Source organism: Myxocyprinus asiaticus, chromosome 33, assembly GCF_019703515.2.
Source record: "Myxocyprinus asiaticus isolate MX2 ecotype Aquarium Trade chromosome 33, UBuf_Myxa_2, whole genome shotgun sequence".
In the NCBI taxonomy this organism is placed as follows: domain Eukaryota; kingdom Metazoa; phylum Chordata; class Actinopteri; order Cypriniformes; family Catostomidae; genus Myxocyprinus; species Myxocyprinus asiaticus.
This window is the reverse complement of record NC_059376.1, coordinates 17,863,144-17,886,843: the sequence shown is the minus strand read 5'-3', so window position 1 is coordinate 17,886,843 and position 23,700 is coordinate 17,863,144. Positions and strand designations below refer to the sequence as shown.

Here is a 23,700-nt window from a genome sequence, read left to right as displayed (position 1 = left end):
AGTGCATACTAACACAACATTCTAAGATACCAAAACTGATACAAATTCATACCCATAACAGACAACATGTTTGGTCAAAATTTAAGGAATGTTTTTTCATTTTATGATGATAACATTTTATTTAAATATAATTATCATCACATTCTCAGTTTTACAATCAGTATCATTAAAATGTACAGTAGACTACAGGCATGCCAGTTATCAAACTTCAGAAGTGTTTTAACATATGAAATATGACAACACAGACACTAGTCATAGGTGTAAATAATAGTTGTCAAAATGTAAAAAAAAAAAAAATATGAACCCCCATTATCAGCAACTAGAAGCGTCCTATTCATGTACCCAAACATACATACTAATCACACTACATCACACACACACAAACATCCAAACAACATTCTACAATCTCTTTGTTGATCATTCTATTCTCAATCACCCTTTAAATTCACAGTCTTTTACTTCCATCATTTACATCTATTTTTAAAACAGACACTTCAAAAAGATTTTATAATCACTCTCTAAATGAGACTCTGGTCACATTTATACATTGCTTTCCTGTTTAGGCAGCTGTTGTGGTCAGACCGCTGAATCCTCTGAATACATCCAACATATAATATGATCAATCTAGTATGACTCAATAGAGATTTTCTAAAAAATTAAATAATAAAAAAAAGGCCTTTAACAAACCAAATATACGTCAATAGTCAGCACTTGTCACAGTTACTTTGTGCTTGTCGTTAAAATCTCCATTTACAGTCATTACCGCATATAGAAATTCCCTGGCTTTTTGGACTGTGCTTTTATTTTACTGTACCTGTATGTGATTTGCTATAGCACAAAATCATGCAAAGAATATAGAGAACAAATATACAAAGAATTGTTATATAACAGGCTGTACCATCCATTTTCATTGGTCAGCAAAATGCCATAATCTGAGCAAATATCAATGCATATTAGTGGCTTAGACTGCTTACTATTTAGGATGTAACGTGCTAATGAAACTGTCTAGAAGCCCTTTCATTAACACTAAGAGGGTACACATGCTCTGAGATACAGAGAATGAGTGCTGAAAGATGTGGGGATGTGAAGTTCACATACAGGTGGAACCTTCTGGTAAACACTGCAGCTGTTTCTCAATAATACATCGCAGGTATTTGTATCTATTGAGAGAGAGAGAGAGAGAGAGAGAGAGAGAGAGATTTAATGCTGATGATAAATTATGAGTGAAATCGAAGCGTGTTTCATAAAGATTTGAAAAACTGATGAACCTTCTGTTTCGAATCCAGATTGATTTAACAGATAATTCGGCAACAGTTAGCGGAAAGTTCTGCAGCTATACTCTGGCTTTGTTTGATGAAATTCGAAGCACTGCTCCCAGTGGCTGAAGCTGGAAGTGTTTTTGTGCATATGTAAGCTCCAGTTTCCAGGAGAAATGTCCACAGATGGGCACCGAAAGTGAGTTGTACAGCAAGTTTTTAGTTGTAAATTATGTAATACAGTGAAGAGGAAAACAATGCATATTTGATTAATTCTACACCCAACCCGAATCCCAAACCTAACCATCAGTGGAGTCAAATTTTTATCTTAAACAAAAAATGGAAACTCAAATAAGTGTCACATAATTGGCTGATCTCTAGTCAGAGTTTTATAATGAACTGAGGTTCACAAAATTAGACTGATTCAAACAAGTTTTGTGATTTAGGATTTTCTTTTCGGTCACCCGAAATGTCCTACGAAATATAATACTGCAATAAGAGGTGACGGTATCAAATTTGCACTTCATGATAATTGCTCAAACTTTTATCATGGTATACAGTATTTCACGGTATTGAATTATATTACAAAAAATGGGTTGAAAGATAAACAAACTTTATTGTTTTTCTATTAATAACACATTTATTTTTCAATACTAAACTGGACTTTTAAATTAACAGATAACAAAGACTTTGAAAAGAACCCATGAACGTTTAAACACCATAGATACACAGTCAAATATAACGTTAAGTTGATGTCTTAATATTTAAATGTTCATTATGCCATGGGGCCACTGATCATTACAGATCAGGACAGACCTTGACTTGTTGAGGCTAATATTCTTTTTTTTTTTGTTGCATTTTTTTTTCCAAATTCCAAATTTCTCCCAATTTGGAATGCCCAATTCCCAATGCGCTCTAAGTCCTCGTGGTGGTGTAGTGACTCACCTCAATCCAGGTGGCAGAGGACGTATCTCAGCTGCCTCCGCGTCTGAGACCGTCAATCTGCGCATCTTATCACGTGGCTTGTTGAGCGTGTTACTGCGGAGATATAGCGCCTGTGGAGGCTTCACGCCATCCAACACAGCATCCAAGCACAACTCACCATGCGCCTCACCGAGAGTGAACCACATTATAGCGATCACAAGGGGTTACCCTGTGTCTACCCTCCCTAGCAAACGGGCCAATTTGGTTGCTTAGGAGACCTGGCTGGAGTCACTCAGCACACCCTGGGATTCGAACTAGTGAACTCCAGGGGTGGTAGCCAACGTCTTTACCACTGAGGCTAATGTTAAAGTAAAGCTAGACTAATTTTATCGAGCCAGCTACTGGGCTACAATAGTATGCATGTTTTTCAGGATAGCAAGCCAGTTGCTAATATATAGCTAGGCGCTTGCTACAGAATTAATAACCGCAAGTTCACTCGCACTGCATGGCTGACTGAATGCACGGGAGAGTGTGCATGTGTCATTCATGCCGCATACACGCAGTTTTGTGAATCTTGATTAATTGATGGAAAAAACTACTGTGCAAACAGAAAAATCTAAACAATTTGGCTAAAAGGTTATCTAGAATTATAACCTTATCGTGCATGTTAATTACCGTGATATACCGTATTACCAAATACAGCCATATGCCTAGATTCAATAGATGAATGAATTTAGATTCTGGAGCAAAAAGTTCTCCAATTTCAAATCACCTCTAGTCAGGCATCTGACCCCAAGCATGACAGCCTAGAGCTCAAAGTTCTAGACATTACAATTCTAGGTAAGTTTGCAGTTCAAATGCTGAAATAGTGGTCCATGACCTACAATAATTATACTTTTTTTTAAACAAATGCTGTTTTTTATTTATTTCATAGATAATACTGGATATAGAATCATAATGGAGTGACTATTTGCACTAGGTGTTAATAACACCTGCCACACAGCGCGGCTATTTGCACTCCAATTGTCTGATGAAAACAGAGAAATTGCAGAAAAACTGCGTCCCTAGTGTCACTGCAGTGGTGTGGGGTATAAAGATGGTGTGGATGTGCTTTTCTTGTACGGATGACCCTGTTTCAATTTCCCCTTTTGCCCCAGTTTTCCCCATCCTGTTTCCTGTCTCCACTCTTAATATTTCCTTCAATAGTACTTATAATAATAAATAAAAGTTGATTGCCTAGCAGTGATTTGGTCACGGTGAAGGTCAGGGAGTTGAAAGAAAGGTTTGATCTGGGTAAATTAACCATTGTTTTACAATAGTAATATTGTAGTAATCATGTGTTTTGGCGAAATTCATAGTTTTAATGCAATTACCCATGGTGTTACTACAGTAATCTGGTGTTAATATAGTAACCATGTTTAATTTTGTGGTTACTATGATTTTACTACAAGATACCATGGTGATACTATGGCTACTGTAGTAAAACCATGGTTAATTTTTGTAAGGGAAGGTTAGGGTTAGGTTTAGGGGTAGAGGTTGGTGTAGGGTGTCTATGGGACTCTGAATAAACACAATAAATAAACTGCAGTGATGCCCCTATATTGTATGTTAGTATTTAATGGTGCTGTAAGTGATTTTGTCATGGAAAAGTATATAAAAATTGCTCCTACTTAAAGATATTAATGAAATAAGTGTCCTGAGATATCTCACCAGTCTCTGTGACAGCTGTAGACTTTGTAAACAGCAAACAAAAATGTGACGCTTTTTACCTGTCAGTCATTTTTCTCGTTCTCATGGCGTTGTATTTGAAATGGATTGAGGCTATGATTCATAATGTTTGTCAGTTGAGGGTGCTATTGTGCCACTGTTGAATTTGAAAGCCACAGGAACAAACAATGCTGCTCTTTTGCTCAGTTTTGGTCACAAAATTATCTCTGGAGGGTGGGGTTTTGGAATGAGGGGGCGTGGCTTATTCAACGGCTCAGTCCCATGAAAGCTTCAGAATACTAAAATCACTTACAGCACCTTTAATTAGGGGTGTAAATAGTATCTGCCACTATTTGCATTTAGTCCAAATAGCTTCTGCCAAATCATTAATAGATTTTTCATAAAAATTAAATATTGTATTAGAAGTGTATGAAGACAAAATTAATACTTTTTTAAATATATGCAAGTAATTAATGATACACAGTACTTTGCATTGTAACTGATTTTGTCTCAATTCTTTGCATTAGATTTACATTTATTTGACCAGCAGATGTCCTCAGCATGTAGTGAAGTGAGCACTATGAAAAAGTGAATCATTTTGCAAACCAATTGGACCAACTGATTCAAAGCTTTAGAAAGCCTTGTTTCACTCATCACCATTCTACTTATATAAAGCGTAGAACATACCTGCTTCTCAACTTCTGGACCTCCCTGTCCTCTTCTTCCTTCAGTTTGGTAATAAAGCTCTGCAGGACAGGCATCTCAAATTTGATGTATTGCGCCACCTAGTGCAGTAGAGAGCAACTGCAGTCAGCTATGTGAACTGCATACCTGTATGTTTGATTGCCACCAACCTGTTCAATCTTGAAATGAAATCTTGGATTTTTAAACATCCCCCCTCCCCCCCACCACCATACACACTTACTTCATAGGGGATCTCCTCTCCCAGGTCTTGCTCCATGAGAAATATCTTGCAGACCTGCTCGCATGGTCCCTGAAGTATTCTCACCACTAGCGGGTAGTCTGTACGCTTCAACTGAACAAGCTCTGAAACACACAAATAAAATATTTATCATATTTGCAACCCAGAGCACATGCAAGTACATGTGAAACTACATTTTTTACATTTTCTATTGAAAATGTTAGTGGCGTTTGCACGTGCAAAACTCACTGCTACAAAACAAGGGTGTTGTGGGTGGTTGCATGGGAGTTGTTATGTGGTTGCTAATGTGTTCTGAGTGTATTTATTGTGTTGATATGTGGTTGGTAGGGTGTCCTGGGTGGTTGCTTACTGGCCCAAGTACAAAGAACCCACCCCCAAGTCTCTCCTTTAATGTGAGTCTATGGGATTTTTCCCGTTTCATCATCCACCAGACAAAAATCATAAGTGAGATGTCTTCTCCTCAATAAGTTGCAGGATTTGAGGTATCATTCATGTCCATAGCATTAACGGTGTTGCAGACCGTGGGCAATGGTAATCATGATGCTTGTCTTAGCAGTCACTAGAATTTTTGTTGTTATGTTGTTCTTTGTCCACTAGATGGCGATTCAGTGTTGCACAGTCAATTCATTTATTCAGACAGGAAGATACAAAGGAAAAAGCAGCTGACCTCCGCTGGTATGAACGAGGTAGAGGGCGAAGTCATCTGGGCTGTTCTCAATCTTAAACTTGTTCAGTAAGACTCGCAGCACCTGTGGCGTGGTCATACAGCTGTTTATCCTGACATTCGTTACAGATCCATACGCAGGTGTGAACACAGCTGTCTGAACAAGAGAGACAGAGAGAGGAAAAGATCAGATGACTGAGATGGAACTTTTCTTTAAACAATTACACTCACAAATGGGTATCTACTCTGTTACCTTATGGTTGTAGAAGTGACCATTGATGGAAAATCTGTGCCTTCTGATTCGTCGTTGGTCACTAGGAGACCGCCTCGTGCACCGTCTCAGTACACCAGCATCACTTTTGGTTCTAAGAAGCTGAGAGGAGACGTCACACCCCTCTGCCAAAAAGACAAAACAGAAGATGAGCAGGGAAGATGAAATCATAAAGACGAGTCAGGGACACACATAATGTTTAGTTCAAATACAAGTTATACCTTCTTCTTCGTCATGGTCTTGTGTTGTGCCGTTGTTTGATTGGTCCTCAGGGAGCGTGACCTCCACCTGAGGTGGAGACTGTGTCTGACCCTCCTGGCTGGAGAATGAGTAAAGAGGAACATAAAACCGATGCCACAACATAAAAAATCACAATCTACACTGCAAAACAATAGAGGAAGTTCAGAATCCATGTGTTTATTAGAGGTTTGGCTGTAAACAAGTTTATTTTGAAGGCTGCATTGCATAGCTGCTGCTCCAGTTAGCAGAAAGTGGAAGGGGGTGTATACTTTTGATGTTTTGCAAAACTAAGATTATTAAAGGAACTGTAAACATCTGTATGGTCTGCACATTGTGGAAGAAGAAGTGTCTATATGAATCGGCAGGACTGGCAGACATGATTCGATGTGTTTTGTAAAATACCATTTGTAACTTAATGACTTTCCGTTAAGCTGGGAAACTTAACTAACCTTTGATTACACAACTTGCATTAATCTTGTCTACAATAACAGAATTTTACTGTATGGCTGGCTTAAAAGGACTAGTTCACTTCAAAATGAAATTTTTTAAAGTAATCCATCTGACTCCAGTGGTTTAATCCATGTCTTCAGAAGAGATATGATAGGTGTGGGTAAGAAACAGATCAATATTTAAGTCCTATTTACTATAAATCTCAATTTTTACTTCCACATTCAACTTTCAACTTTGGCAACTTGCATTATTTCTGCATATTGCCATTTACTTGTTGGGGCTGGTCAAAGGTGGAGATTTATAGTCAAAAAGGACTTAAATATTGATCTGTTTCTCACCCACACTTATCATATCCCTTCAGAAGATGTGGATTTAACAACTGGAGTTGTATGGATTACTTTTATGCTGCCTTTATGTGCTTTTGGACCTTCTGAGTTCTGTTGTCATTCACTTGCAAAAGTCATATACATCTGGGATGGCATGAGGGTGAGTTAATGATGAGAGAATTTTCATTTTTGAGGAACCAGTCCTTTAACTGTTCACGTGAATAGAAAAGCTTCTAGAAATGATCACTTCACAAGTCCTACATAATTGAGGGTTAAACTGAAATTTTAGAGATAGGGGAACCCTAAAATCAGCCAATGCCCTAAGCCAGGTAAGCTTTAATCAATATTTAACTCCTTCCCCATCCCCCAAAAATCATAATAACCTTTTATAATTTAATAATAAAACATTATTTCTTACAAATTATATTATCAGCATAAAAGGCTGAACTGACATGAACTGAATTTTGTATATGGAAATACAAATACATTTAAACCTCAAATTGTTATGCAGATAATATAATCTGTAATAAGAATATATGTGTTCAAGTATATAAGAGTGCAAAATAGAAGCATTTTCACCAGTGAAGTGCACTTTATATTTACTAGAATACAAACAAACATTTCCAAAAGTAAAAAGCTAAACACACAAAATATATGTAAAAACTAGGGCAAACACAAATAATAGTGAAAACTTTACAGTGCATCCGGAAAGTATTCACAGCGCTTCACTTTTTCCACATTTTGTTATGTTACAGCCTTATTCCAAAATGGATTAAATTCATTATTTTCCTCAAAATTCTACAAACAATACCCCATAATGACAACGTGAAATAAGTTTGTTTGAAATCTTTGCAAATTTATTAAAAATAAAAAACGAAAAAATCACATGTACATAAGTATTCACAGCCTTTGCCATGACACTCAAAATTGAGCTCAGGTGCATCCTGTTTCCACTGATCATCCTTGAGATGTTTCTACAACTTGATTGGAGTCCACCTGTGGTAAATTTAGTTGATTGGACATGATTTGGGAAGGCACACACCTGTCTATATAAGGTCCCACAGTTAACAGTGCATGTCAGAGCACAAACCAAGCCATGAAGTCCAAGGAGTTGTCTGTAGACCTCCGAGACAGGATTGTATCGAGGCACAGATCTGGGGAAGGGTACAGAAAAATTTCTGCAGCATTGAAGGTCCCAGTGAGCACAGTGGCCTCCATCATCCGTAAATGGAAGAAGTTTGGAACCATCAGGACTCTTCCTAGAGCTGGCCACCTGGCCAAACTGAGCAATCGGGGGAGAAGGGCCTTAGTCAGGGAGGTGACCAAGAACCCGATGGTCACTCTGACAGAGCTCCAGCGTTTCTCTGTGGAGAGAGGAGAACCTTCCAGAAGAACAACCATCTCTGCAGCACTCCATCAATCAGGCCTGTATGGTAGAGCGGCCAGACGGAAGCCACTCCTCAGTAAAAGGCACATGACAGCCTGCCTGGAGTTTGCCAAAAGGCACCTGAAGGACTCTCAGACCATGAGAAACAAAGATTGAACTCTTTGGCCTGAACGGCAAGCGTCATGCCTGGAGGAAACCAGGCACCGCTCATCACCTGACCAATACCATCCCTACAGTGAAGCATGGTGGTGGCAGCATCATGCTGTGGGGATGTTTTTCAGCGGCAGGAACTGGGAGACTAGTCAGGATCGAGGGAAAGATGAATGCAGCAATGTACAGAGACATCCTTGATGAAAACCTGCTCCAGAGCACTCTGGACCTCAGACTGGGGCGAAGGTGCATCTTCCAACAGGACAACGACCCTAAGCACACAGCCAAGATAACAAAGGAGTGGCTCTGGGACAACTCTGTGAATGTCCTTGAGTGGCCCAGCTAGAGCCCAGACTTGAACCCGATTGAACATCTCTGGAGAGATCTGAAGATGGCTGTGCACCGACGCTCCCCATCCAACCTGATGGAGCTTGAGAGGTCCTGCAAAGAAGAATGGGAGAAACTGCCCAAAAATAGGTGTGCCAAGCTTGTAGCATCATACTCAAAAAGACTTGAGGCTGTAATTGGTCCCAAAGGTGCTTCAACAAAGTATTGAGCAAAGGCTGTGAATACTTATGTACATGTGATTTTTTTTATTTTTTTTTATAAATTTGCATAGATTTCAAATAAACTTCTTTCACATTGTCATTATGGGGTATTGTTTTTAGAATTGAGGAAAATAATGAATTTAATCCATTTTGGAATAAGGCTGTAACATAACAAAATGTGGAAAAAGTGAAGCGCTGTGAATACTTTCCGGATGCAATGTAAGATGCCTCTACCAGCGTCCAAAACTGACTAGAGCAAATAAAGCTTAAAGTTTAACGTAATGAAAGTTTGTATTGAGTAATTACACTCGCAAAATGGAGCCAATTGCAGACGAATTGTGTGAAAGGTATCAAACCAAAACCGGACCAGAGCATAAAAGAAATGGAATGGATTGACAAACAAGCTGACCTATGATATTATTTATTTATTTATTTTTTAATCAAAGGTGCCAGAACGCCGTTCTGGACCATTCAGGCCCAATTTAACCCCTGTACATAATGCGACACTGCATTCTCAGTGTTGCCTCAAGGGGCACTATAGCAGTTTTGTCAAATGAGAGAAGCTCATTCACAGTGGTTCGTATATTCACACGAAAAGTTTTTATCACTAAACATGCAAGTTCTCATGTGAATTCGCAAGCCACTGTGAACAAGCTTCTACTGTAGCATTCATGAGCGCGTAACAGACGTCGAGATTGTCACTGAAAAATGACAAATGTCGGGTTGTTTCCTACCAAAATCAATTGCCTATCCCTTCAAAAGACTTGGAATATGACGTATAAGTTGCATGGACTACAGTTATAATACTTTTGGGTCCTTTTTTTAGCTTTAAAGTGAGTAAGAATGACAGCAATATTCATTAAAACCACACAAGGGTGAGTAAATTATGACTAAATTTTCATTTTAGGGTACACTATTCCTTTAATCTTCTTTAATTTTTTGAAATGAACAACAAGTCAAGGGGATCAAATAAATTTTTTTTGGCCAGGACTATGTTTTTAAACCATTGTAGTTATATCATGACATGCCAATAAAAAAATCCTGGACTTAAAAGCAAGTGATTTTGGGAATAGCCTGTTAAGATAACATGATCGAGACCTTTCTGGCCCAAATCAGTGCCTGGAGTGCTCTGTTTCTAAACTCTTTCATTCTCTTTACCAAACCCGGGAGGTGCTGCAAACAACATTTCTGTTGGACTGTTCAGATATGAATAGCTGCCATTCTTTGAAACAAGGCAAAAATAGACAAGAATGTTGATCAAAACCATGAAAAATGAGAAATAAGTGCATTATTTATATCACAGAAGTCTAAAACATTTCAACTGGTGGAATGCGGAAAGCATGGTCATCACAAGGCTAGAGTTGCTATGGCAACAAACACAGGAACACAAAGGAGGATCTCAGTGTCTGAGCTGCTATGGTATCAAGGTTACTTCAGTTTACAGCATTTATAAAGAACTCGGCTTATGAATCATGAAGATGATGTTTAGTATATAGTATGGTTGATAAATTACAGAACAAGTATTGATTAATCACCATTACATTATGTTTAGTGAAGTGATCATAATGTAATTACTTCAAATACAGTACTGTGACTTATTTCTTGCTGAATGAAATCTTAAGTTTGCATGCAAAGCTGTAGTTTCTCCATACAACATGAGGATAAATACAGTACTATGCTCTATGAAGCAAGTTAATGACCTGATTTAAATATGTATGTGTGTTAATGTTTGTGTGTGAGTGCATGTGTGTTTGGTCCATTGTCCGACCTCTGGTTGTCTAGGTTGCAGCCCGAGTGCCAGGAGGTAGAGGAGGGAGGTGGTCTGATTCGCTCATGGTCATCCTGCATCTGAAGTCTGATTGGTCGACGCAAACCCCATGAGATATTGAGAAGTCCTTCTATGATCAACTCCCCCTCTTCCTGCAGGGAGAATACATATGCAAGTGATATTGTGCAGTCAATCGGTCATTATCATGAAAACCTAAAATAAAGGTGTATTGTATCATCTTGAAGGGGTTTATTTTGCTATAATGACCGGCTGACTGTACATTATCCCAATAACTACCCAGCTACTTAAAAAAAAAAAGTAAATAAATGGACATGAAATGTTGATTTGAGTAGAAATAATTGTATTATGTCAGAAGAAAGAGAGAACGGATTGCTATGAGACATAATGTGGGAGATATATAATATACAGTTTAGGCCATTATACTATTTATTTGTTAACAAAATGCCGCAACTGACCAATCAGAAGCAAGTATTCCAGGAAGCTGTGTATTAAACACACATAACTTCTAATGAATGGGCAGCGAGATAGTAACCCAGACAAATCAAGTGGTAATACATACCTGATTTCTGATTTCTCAGACAGAAAGATTCTAAGAAACCTAGAGACACACTAGTCTCCATTTTTCTTTATATAATAAATAAATGAGAGTAATAAATGAGAAATGCAGCAAATCTAAAGTTGACAGTCCTTTGGCACATATACTACCAAAGCACCTGAGCAAACTGCAGACACAAAAGCAGGCCCGTCTGATCACCCCCACACTAGCACGCACATCCCCTCCAGTCACAGACATTTATTACTCCCCAGAGAATAGTGAATAATTGAGAAGGCACAGAAGGGGTCAAATACTACCCCACCTTTCACTGAAAGGGTGTATTTAGAAGGAGAGTGGAAAATGGAGTGTCTCTTTCTTACCTCTCTGTGTCGTAGCTGCAGGGTCTTTCCTTCATAGTAGAGATTGTAGGTCTTTAAATGAGAGAGAACGCTGCTCCTGTAAAGGGCAAACTTTTTATTTTGAACACTCAACAGTTTATTCTCTATTTAAAAAGTAAAACTAAAATGTAAAACATTTTGTGTGAGACAAAGTGTCTTAAAATTCTAAGTGATCATCTGTCCTCAAAGAAGTATTTCTGGCAAAAGTAATATTTATTTAAATATGCTTAAAGGGATAGTTCACCCAAAATTTTAAGCTCCAAAAAGTACATAAAGGCAGCATAAAAGTAATCCATATGACTCTGGTGTTTTAATTAATATCTTCAGAAGTGATATGATAAGTGTGGGTGAGAAACAGATAAAAAATTAAGTCCTTTTTTACAATAAATCTCCACCTTTGACCAGCCCCGACCAATAGGTAACTATATGCACGACTAATGTTAATCACCGAAAAATAAAAGAATGTGAAAGTGAAAGTGGGAGATTTATAGTAAAAAAATGACTTAATTATTGATCTGTTTCTCACCCACACCTATCATATCACTTCTGAAGACATGGATTTAACCACTGGAGTCATATGGTTACTTTTATGATGCTTTTATGTGATTTTGAAGCTTCAGAATTCTGGAAACCCATTCATTTCCATTGTATGGACCTGCAGAGCTGAAATATTCTTCTAAAAATCTTTGTTTGTGTTCTGCAGAAGAAAGAAAATCATACACAGCTGGGATGAAATGATGGTGAGTAAATTATGAGAGAATTTTCATTTTCCTTTGACTTATATGAATTGGTTAAATTAATGCCAAGGCAAATGTAGTTGCTTTGCCACTTACAAAACTGTATATGCTTAAAACTTAAGTTTTTAAGGTTTATACTCTTCATTAATTTGAATTAAATACTTTTATTTTTAATTAATAATCTTTCATTTATTCTGAATGTATATTATTTAAAGACTACACAATTAATTGTGATGAAAATTTTTCATACAAATGTATAAATCTTAAAAATGAATTTTTTAAAAGGTTTCTTTAAGTTAACTAAGTTGGCAAATGGATAAAGAAAACCAACTGCCCAACAGTTTTTAAAGTGTCTGATTTCTGTGCCACTAGCATCACCAAACAGAACTGCAAAAATAAATCACCGGTATTTTCTTAAATAAACAAACAAACAAAAGACTGTTTTTAAACACGCGTCTCAGACACTCCCCCATCTGCCACTGGATGACAAAATATGAAAGCCCCACCCTAAACGCACACTATTGGTTGAGCCAATGTTTTTATGTCGGGGGCCTGTCAAAATGCTCAAAACAAACAGAAATGCTTTAAAAGGATAGTTCACTCAAAAATGAAAATTCTCTCATCATTTACTCACCCTCATGCCATCCCAGATGTGTATGACTTTCTTTCTTCTGCAGAACACAAACAAAGATTTTTAGTATATCTCAGCTCTGCAGGTCCATTCAATACAAGCGAGTGGTGACCAGACCTTTGTAGCTCCAAAAATCACATAAAGGAAACAGAAGTAATCCATAAGACTCCAGTGTTTAAATCCATATCTTCAGAAGTAATATAATAGGTATGGGTAAGAAACAGATCAAAATTTAAGTCCTTTTTTCCTTTTAAATCTCCACTTTTAACCTTCACTTTTACATCTGAATGTCACATGCGGTGCCACTTTCACATCTGAAACTGAAAGATAAAGTGGAGATTTAACATAAATATTGTTACCTTTTTTACCCACACCTATTATATCACTTAAAAAGATATGGATTTAAACACTGGAGTCATATGGACTACTTTTATGTTTCCTTTATGTGATTTTTGGAGCTACAAATGTCTGATCACTATTCACTTGCATGAGGGTGAGAAATGAGAATTTTTATTTTTGGGTGAACTATCCCTTTAAAAGTGTTACAGAGCCAAAGTGTTCTCATTTTTCAGGCGATTCAACCTACGAATGGTTTACTTCTAGTTTACTCTGCATATTAAGGTGAGATAGGACAAAGCATTTGAATATCCCAAAAATGATACATTTCCCCTTTAAAAGTTTTTAAATTTGAATTAATATTAAAATGAATGAATTACTTTTGATTTATTTATTGGATTGTTATATGTAATTGTATATTTGTACAAACAATTTAAACATAAATTCAATTAATCATTTTAAATTTCTATTTTTAAAATGATTTATGGTCAGTTTTATTTTCAAAGTAATAAACTGATAAAATGTTTTAAGTTGCACTCCTAGTCCTCCATACCTCATGTCCTGTTCACTTTCAGATATGAACTAAAGGAGGTCATGTACAACACAATAGTACATATATTATTACAGAATGTAAGTGGTTACAGTACAATAAAAAGTAAAACATTTTGTTCAGTTGTCTATGGAGTGATTTTAAAAGCTCACTATACTCACTTGCTGATGAATTTGTTCTCTCCAAATCGCACTCCATCATTCCTGTCATCCATTTTATCCCAGCCACGACTGCATGGAAGGACTCTAGAGAGAGAGAGGAAAAGGGAGAAGAAAACAGACAGAGAGAGATGTTGAATATTCTGTTTCTGTTCCTTTATTTAACATCAAAGAATTAACTCTTCGATATCTAGGTCAGAGCAAGAGGAGAGTAAGAAAACAAAGTAACAAACCCTTAAAAAAACTAAGAATTTATGCATCTCACATCCCTCAGTCAGACTAGCTCATGTATTTTTTTATATATATCGATAAGAGACACATGCCCTGTTCTAATATCACGCAAACCCACCAACGTGCAGCCAATGTCTACAAGTCATACAGTTGTTAAAAAGTAAACTATTCATGAGAATGTGACAAGAATAGACAAAACACAGTAAACTAGGATAAAGAACAAGCCACACAAGATTTCATCTGAGAGACTGCCAGGGCCAAAACTGTAAATAGCCGGTTTAATAATATGATGAAAAGATTTTTTACAAGGACAGTTAACCAATAAATGATTTTTTTTTTTTATCATTTACTTAACCTCAAGTTGTTAAAAACCCAAATAAATTACTTATATCTTCCATGGAACAGGCAAGGAGAAATTTTGAAGAATGTTTACTCTCTCTCATGCTCAGACTCTCAAGATAAAAATAGAAATAAAAATAAATAAAAGTACTTCATTTAATCTGCATGCTCTATTCCAAGTCTTCTGAAGCTGTGCAATCCCTTTGTTTAAGGAAGAGACCGAAATTCATGTTGTTATTCACTGAAAATCCTGCCATCTAAAAATGTTTTAAATCTCATTGTGTTTGGAACAACATGAGGATGAGTAAACGATGACAGAATTTTCATTTTAGGAAATTATACAGTTTAATAGGCCCTATTTTAAGAGTGCTATGCCTTAAATGCAGTGCTATGCTTTAAGTCATAAGTGCAAAGTCAATGGGCATGGCCATGAAGTTTTATTATTTTTGTGCAAGCAGGCGAAGTGGGCTGGCGAAATTGTGCACGCAAAGCATTAAAGACCTAGTTCACCCAAAAATGAAAATTCTCTCATCATTTACTTACCCTCATGCCATCCAAGACTGATCTGCTGAACACAAACGAAGATTTTTAGAAGAAAATAATTTCTCAGCTCTGTAGGTCTATACAATGCAGGTAAATGGGTGCCAAAATTTTGAGGCTCCAAAATCCACATAAAGGCAAGATAAAAGTACTCCGGATGACTCTGGTGGTTAAATCCATATCTTCAGAAGAGATATGATAGGTGTGGTTGAGAAACAGATCAATATTTAAGTCTTTTTTTACTATAAATTATCTTCCCTGCTCAGTCACTCTCCACTTCAGTTTCACTTTTCCATTGTTCTTCTTCTGTTTTTGGTGATTAACATTCTTTGTGCATATCGCTCCCTACTGGGCAGAAAGGAGAATTTGTGATAAATAAAAAAAAAATGACTCAAAAATATATCTGTTTCTCACCCACACCTATCGTATTGTGTCTGAACATATGGATTTAACCACCAGAGCCATCTGGAGTACTTTTGCGCTGCCTTTATGTGGATTTTAGAGCTTCAAAATTTGGCACCTATTCACTTGTATTGTATGGACCTACAGAGATTAAATATATCCTAAAAATCTTAATTTCTATTCTGCAGAAGAAAGAAAGTCATACACATCTGGGATGCCAAGAGGGTGAGTAAATCATGAGAGAATTTTCATTTTTGGATGAACTATCCCTTTAATGGGCTGGGCCAAGTGTATTTTCATTCTGAGGTTTTTCTCTGGTTTTAGCACCTTCTGCGTTCTATTTATGTTTCATTTTCTGTCAAGCAACATTGATATAAATGAAGACAGCCCATTCATAAGAATTTGGTAGTGTAAATGGACTGATTGCAATGCATCCCCTGCTCTGTGACAAAATTGTTCCTGACCGTATGTATATATGTTGGATTTACTCTATCGGCCTCTCTGGAACTGTTGACTCTCGTCCTGCTTGCCCGTGTTTCACCTGATTGAAAAATTCTGTGCTTCTCTCCCACAATATCTGTACAGCATCCTTTAGCTTTGGAAACGCGCTATACAAAATAAACCTATTATTAATCATATTGACACACAAATCATGGCTAGTTTTAAAAGTGATTAATAGCTCTTTAATATCATCTGCTGGTGGAATTCCCAAACCGCAAATGCAAGAAAATTAGTTTAGACTTTGCACCGAGATAATATGTGCTGCTCAAACGTCTTAGCACAATGAGCTATTTCTCAGCAAAATAGCAAATTGCGCTTTGCCACTTCATTAACATACAATACAAGTTCCTATTAAATCCACTTCCTATTAGTCTAAATAGACTTTAATGGGCATGTGGTGCCTTCTCAGGGCCATTACTAGGCATAGGCGAACTAGGCGGTCGCCTAGGGTGCCATCTGCTGGGGGGGGGGGCGCCAAAGAGGAGGCCACTGGCACGCTCCCCAAACACCCCCTCACCCCCCAGAACAGGGGTGCCAATAGGGATCTCGCCTAGGGTGCCAGAAATGTCTGAAATGGCCCTGTTCCTTCTGTATGGAGAACTAAAAAGTATGTATAGCAAAACATGCAAATTCAGTCTGAACCTTTCTTCAGATCATGAATTGTTTACATACAAAACAATTAAGGGAAATTGTTCATTAAAAAAGTGTCGTCAGAAAATTATAAACAGCTTTTACATCTCTAAAAACTGTGCAAAACCAGACTAAACACACTAAACAGTAGCTGACAAATATATTCCTCTTTGGAGATTACCCTGGCACATTACCAACTGTTCTACTCAAGGCTTCCTTCCTAGCCAGCTGAAAGGGCTTTACAGAAGCTTCCGGAGATGAAGACAGGTGCAGGACAACAGGGATGCTGTTACTCTGCTGTTACAACAACTGAACATAAGTGACAATGCTTCTAACCCTCCGCAGTCTAGCTCGAGTCAAACCAGACCTTTAACAAGCTTCACAAATATTCCTGTTTTTTTTTTTTTTTTCAAACAGATGCATTTCCACAGTTGCCATTTAGCTAATACTAATGTAAATGTTGAGGGAACTGAAAGTGTTAGTGAGACATTGCAGTGACTAGATCAGCCCAGCCTGTCATTTCACAACACGTAAGAGTGATAAAGTGCAAACTGTACTCTTTATTCAGACAAACTCTGAAACATCTGGAAAAGCATTGGTTTTTGGAACTATGCCCATTTTACCATAACAAAATGACAAATACTGAAAAACACTGAAATGTTAATTATTTACTTTCTGTATTGTCAATTTTTGGTACTGTATATGCTTTAGACATTTTGAAAATGTTTATGCCAGTAAAGCTGTGTTTACCTTCCTGCATTTATTCCTCTTCATCTGAATCAACCACATTTGATGGTATGACGCTTATTTTAATATCCAGACAACAATCAACAGACAGAACAAGTAATCATTTGCACTAATATCTCTATATATTCTGTGGTTTCTCAAACTAAAAGAAACTGAATGGATATTACCTTACTTTGGAAACAGGTCTTTTGCAGTTGACCGTCTGGTGGTCTATAAAGCCTTGGCAAGCGGTGAACTCGTGTTACACATAGATTTAAAGTGCTTCGCTCTCCTACTCTCTTCCTCTTTCTGATTTGCACAACGGAAACTGACATGAGGCTTTCAAGTCTTTGACTTCCCTAATGTCACACTGGTGTTTTGCTGTCTGCCTCCCTCCCTGTATCTCTCTCTCTCCCCCCCTCTGTCTGTCTCTCAAGTTCACAGATATCATTATGCATAGACATAATACACACACATCCACTCTCATTAAATATCAACAAAAGAATCACTTTAGTAGAACTACTTAGCATAAATATAGATAAAAGCACATCAAACCCAACGGCTATTCTACCTGTTCCTATACACACGTTGACTTAGAATATCTAAATGGGGACATGCTATATAGACTAATTATTTAAGTTAAATATTTACTATAGAATAACCCTAACCCTAAAAATGCTAAATGTTTTACTTCAGGGGCCTAAAAGAAAACTTTTTCCATTTTTAAAACTTTAAAAAACAGTATTTGATTTTGTATGTATCGACTTTCCAATTGAGGATGTCTTTGAACGTCCCCAAACTATAACAAAGTACTGTACATACACACACAAACAGACTGCAGTTGCTGTCCAAGTGAACCCCAAAGGGAACAGGTAATGGCCCTATTCAGTCCATGACAAAACTCCAACATGATTATCCTTCATCAAGATCATTATCCCACAAGCAAACAATGGGGTCTCTATTTTGTACAGGCATGTTTTCTTATCAACACCAACATCTTGACCTATTGTGCTTATTTAAGTATTTGTAAAAAGTGTTAGTGTGTGTCTGTGACAGGGAACGGGCCCCTTCTCAACACTCGCTGCGCTCAATAATGAGATGATGAAATATTCAATACCAATCGACCCAGAGCAGCTTATACTTACATTAATATTTAATATCCTAAATATAGTCCTGTTAGGCCTACAGATTATCAATATAAGAGTTATTAGTCTTTGATAAACATCCAAAGTCATTGCCAATAGATAATGGGCATAAGATGTCAGGTGTTGATTAAAAGAGGGCAAGCACATTAGTGTACATACTGTACATCAGAAAAAGTTGTGAAGTAGAAAACAACACTATGCAAGGCCAATAAGTCGATTCAAGACACCCTGAATAGAAAGAACAGGAGAACCATCAGAAAAACAGTGATAAAACACTTTAAGCAGAAGATATAGTTGCATGTACCATCATGTCCCAACAAAGAGTGAATGCTGGCATTGACTGAAACTAAAATTTCACAATCCTATATTAACTTATTTTATCTTCTTTACTTTTACTGATACTACATTACTTTTAATTTCTCCTTCATTGTAAAAAAAAAACCAAACTGTTAAATTTACAGTAAAATACCGGCAGCTGATGATGACATGGTTTCAGGCTTTACAGGATGTAATTTTGATGCCTTTATAATTTACGGTTCACTAGCGTTTATATTATTATATGATATAAATCTGATGTACTATACTTCTGGAACTATAAAAGTCTGCTTTTCACTCTAAAATGTATTGTTAATCACCATATTAACTGCAAAAGGCCACATGATGACTTAAAACTCATCAAGAATGGCCCTTCCAGGAGCAATACTTAATATACTTAGAGACAGTGCACAGTGTTGCCCACCCAAACACAAAACACCATCAGGCTATCACACGTGACACTAAAACAATGCAATAAACATTAACTAAACTACATAAAATATAACACAGAATGCCCCAATGTACATAACTGATATTATAAATAAGAAGAAAAAAATTATTCCCCCAAAATATAATTAAATGTGATAGGTCACGCAGGAACTTCTGGGAATGCCCGATTATTGTTTTTCACAGTAATTTTAACAATAGTTTACAGTAAAAAGTAAATGTATTCTCTTGTTAAACATAACATACATTTTTACCGTTAATAACACAATATTTTACAGTACAATTACATGTATTGTATTGTTAAAAATGTCATCATTTTTTACCGTACATGTTAAGGTAGCTACACATTAACCAGTTAACTGTTTTCTGTTATTGTTGTTACTGTAGCATTTTTACATTCTTTTACTGTTAAAATCACAGACACTTTTTACAGTGTTTAATCAACTGTGGTCGGGAAAATTTACCCCTTCTATTATTATAGGCTTATCATCCTTTTTGACCAATGACTTTTCCATGGAATTTCCAGTCATTTGAGATTATTGGATACAGGTTTTTTTTTTATTTATTTATTTTGATTTTGATTCAGATTGATTAATTAATGAATCTGTTATTGAATCTGAAACATTTTGACCAATTCATTGGCAAGATCTGACTCAAAAGAATGATTCGCTCACAAATCCGACATCACTATGGCTTGCATTTAAGTTTAATTGCATTTAACTCTAATCAAGAGCAGTATCTAATTTAGGAAGTATTTTAGAATGGAAAAAAACAAAAACAAAAACAAAAAACCTAGAATATGTATTTCCACCATAAATATTTATATAAGATTTTATGAAGTTCCAAGATTTTTCAGGCCTGGAAAAGTTTTCCGTGACTGTGGGAACTCTGTTATTACTATAATACAATAAAATAAAAAAAAAATGCCTTTCTGTCCTCATTGCGACATAACCTCCCTTTACTCTGTGCAATGCAAAGCCAATCAATCATATTTTTTTTTACTGGAACAGCAGTCAAACTATTTGAGCACCACGTCTTGTGAGCTATGCACTCTACCATTTAATATGTCAGCAGAGTCTATGAAAAATGAATGGAAAAGAACATTTTTACACACAGTTTTTTGGACACTTGCAACTATTCCTCCTTTCCTCCCTAAAAATCAATTCTGCATAATAATAACAACGAATATGCTTAATTACGAATAATGAAATGTCTGGGCGCATATGTTAAATTTGAGGGTGGAGGGGCCTGGGTAGCTCAGCAAGTAAAGACACTGACTACCACCCCTGGAGTCGCAAGTTCGAATCCAGGGCGTGCTGCGTGACTCCAGCCAGGTCTCCTATGCAACCAAATTGGCCCGGTTGCTAGGGAGGGTAGAGTCACGTTGGGTTAACCTCCTCATGGTTGCCATAATATGTGGTTCTCGCTCTCGGTGGGGCGCGTGGTGAGTTGGGCGTGGATGCCGCAGAGAACAGCATGAAGCCTCCACACACGCTATGTCTCCACAGTAACACGCTCAACAAGCCGCGTGATAAGATGTGCGGACTGACTGTCTCAGACATGGAGGCAACTGAGATCCGTCCTCTGCCACCCGGATTGAGGCGAGTCACTACGCCACCACAAGGACTTAGAGCGCATTGGGAATTGGGCATTCCAAATTGGGGAGAAAACGAGAGAAAAAAATAAATTAAAAAAATATATAAAGATTTTAGGGAGTTCACTAGAACAGGCTGTGGAAGTGGTACAGTCAGGATGGAAGCTGTGGTCTATGCATAAACCACTCTAACCAAACTATGCCCTTCTTCCATTCTTTTACAGTATCTGTTAGCGAACATCTCTTTGTTCATGTTTTTCCATTCTATTGTTTGCAATGACTTTAATCCAATAACCGCCACTGTTCCATCCCTTTCTTCCTTCCCGCTGACATGATAGTTCCCCCCTTGTTGTCCAAATCTAAAGTGACCACTAACTAAACTCTGTCTCTAAGATCCTGGCCAAGATCTCCCAATGCTATTTCCTGGCCTTCCTCCATAACACACACAAACACTCGTACAAGGAAAGTAATGCAGCAACAAACTATTCCCTCACCTCCCCCAACCAGCATCTCCTCACAAACACTATAGCTCGGCCATTGTTTAAATTGCCAAGGCAACCTGGAAAACACTTACGGACCAACAAGCTTTGTCCAACAATGTCAAAAGTCACACATCTGCTCCCTCTTCCCTTCTTCTTCCTTACCTTCTTTCAGGTGTTTACTAGCATGCTCTATCACAGTTGTCGTGGTGTTTACTGATGGCTGCTGCTGTGTGTATCTGTGACTCTGTGGAGTTATGAAATATGAGACAGAAGACCGAACACAACTACTTCACAATCTGCAGAATGGAAAATGTGATGTCATATTTGACCGAGATCCGAATACCATGCATTAAAGTTAGACTGCATCTGTGGCATCATTAAAGTCAGTCCGGTAATGAGTAACTTATTTGTACCAACACATGAATCCAAGCAAACTTTAATAGAACTGAAATGCCTTTGTTGTTCACTTAACAAAAATAAAGAGATGCAGTTGTTTAGTTTGCAAAAACGAAGAGAGGGAATCCTGGAATGTTGATCACCCTCGTGTCACTCTAAACTTTCTGTTGTTGCCTTCTGTGGAACACAAAAGGAGATGTGGAATGTCTAGGCTGCTCTTTTCCATGCAACAAAATTAAATGTGCAAATGAGATTTAAAGGGATAGATCACCCAAAAATGAAAATTCTCTCATCATTTACACAACCTCATGCCAGTACAGATGTATGACTTTCTTTCTTCTGTTGAACAAATATGAAGATTTTTAGAAGAATATATCAGCTCTGCAGGTCTGTACAATACAAGTGAATGTTGAACAGAACTTTGAAGCTTCAAAAAGCACATAAAAGCAGCATAAAAGTAATCCATATGACCCCAGTGCTTAAATTCATGTCCTCAGAAGCGATATTATAAGTGTGGGAGAGAAACAAATCAACATTTAAGTATTTTTTTTACTATAAATCTCTACTTTCACATTCTTTTTTGTTTTTGGCGATTCACATTCTTAATGCATATCACCACAAACGGGACAGGGAGGAGAATTTATAGTAAAAAATAATAATTTAAAAAAAGACTTAAATAGTGATCTGTTTCTCACCCACATCTATCATATTGCTAGATTTAACTGCTATTTTAGATATAGATTAAACCACTGGAGTCTAATGGATTACTTTTATGCTGTCTTTATATGATTTTTTGAGCTTCAAAATTATGCTCACCATTCACTTGCATTGCACCTATAGAGCTGAACTATTCTTCTAAAAATCTCTGCTTATTTTCAGCAGAAGAAAGAAAGTCATACACATCTGGGATGGCATGAGGGCGAGTAAATGATGAGAGAATTTTCAGTTTTGGGTTAACTATTCCTTTAAACCTTTTGGCAGATGGCTACATTTCTAGCAAATACTTTTTAGGTCTGTTCCTCACACAAAGCTATTGTATAGCTTCAGAAGACTTGGAATATAGTGCACAACAGCTACAAAATAATAATAATAATAATAATAATAATAATTTTATGATACTTTTGTCATTTTTTAAGCTTGACAGCTCCTGGTGAAAAATTTTTAGGCTTTGATTTCATAGAAATAGCAGTATGAACAGTTCCTTTTGTGTTCCACAGAAGAAAGGAACATCGTACGAGTTTGGAATGTCATGAGGGTGAGTAAAGGTTGTCAGAATTTTTAGGGTGAACTATCATTTTGAAGATGTTTTGGCTATGAGGCAAGAATCGTTATGTAATCTCACTAGACATGGTAACAGGCAACTATAGACGAGTGAGTCAGTTCAGTGCATAATTATTTCCCATTGGTAACACAGAACTCAGGCGACTCACTTCTTCCCAAGGGCTTTTTTTTATTGTTATTAGTTTGTATTATTATTATTATTATTATTATTATTATAAATGTTAAACACATATTATTTGCTTGACATGAATGCACAGATGGTAGCGTAATCTGACGCCAGAATATTAAATTACATTTCCAGTAAGACATTCTCAAAGAATTTCAATAGCCAATAATTGCACGTTACACATTACCATACAAAGTTGTAAACAAATGACAGTATAATACAGCGAATGGGAAAAATGAACATATCTGCATCTCTAGTAAGTATTGAGTAACTCGTAGCATTTTGAGAACAGTGCACACAAACAATCCACCCCTCTCACCACGTGCGCTGATCTCTGCTCCCCAGATGCACGATGTCACGATACGCGTTTCTCAGATCAGATTTTGGAGTGTTTTTAATCCTATCTTTGCATATACATGTCCAGCCACTACTAGACAAATTTACGATCCGCTATCTAATGCTCCGATCCAGGGCTCGAATACTCCAACTCGGACCGGTTTGAGCT

The 23,700-nt window shown here is 37.1% G+C and overlaps 1 protein-coding gene across 4 annotated transcripts; it reads right to left on the bottom strand.

Moving 5' to 3' along the window:
- Positions 1-271: 271 nt before the first annotated feature.
- On the bottom strand, positions 272-23,700 carry LOC127424151 (ras association domain-containing protein 2-like). 4 transcript variants are annotated; one of them, XM_051669095.1, is made up of 10 exons: positions 23,515-23,700; positions 14,004-14,087; positions 11,571-11,646; positions 10,635-10,786; positions 5,987-6,084; positions 5,748-5,890; positions 5,498-5,651; positions 4,813-4,934; positions 4,575-4,672; positions 272-1,160 (listed from the first exon to the last, which is right to left on the bottom strand). In XM_051669095.1, exons 2-10 carry the CDS (start codon positions 14,054-14,056, stop codon positions 1,091-1,093), a joined length of 966 nt encoding a protein of 321 aa, XP_051525055.1. In that variant the 5' UTR covers positions 14,057-14,087; positions 23,515-23,700; the 3' UTR covers positions 272-1,090. The 4 variants fall into 4 exon arrangements, with proteins under 4 accessions (XP_051525055.1, XP_051525056.1, XP_051525053.1 ...); XM_051669096.1 differs by lacking the exon at positions 23,515-23,700 and adding an exon at positions 21,515-21,566; XM_051669093.1 differs by lacking the exon at positions 23,515-23,700 and adding an exon at positions 17,558-17,695.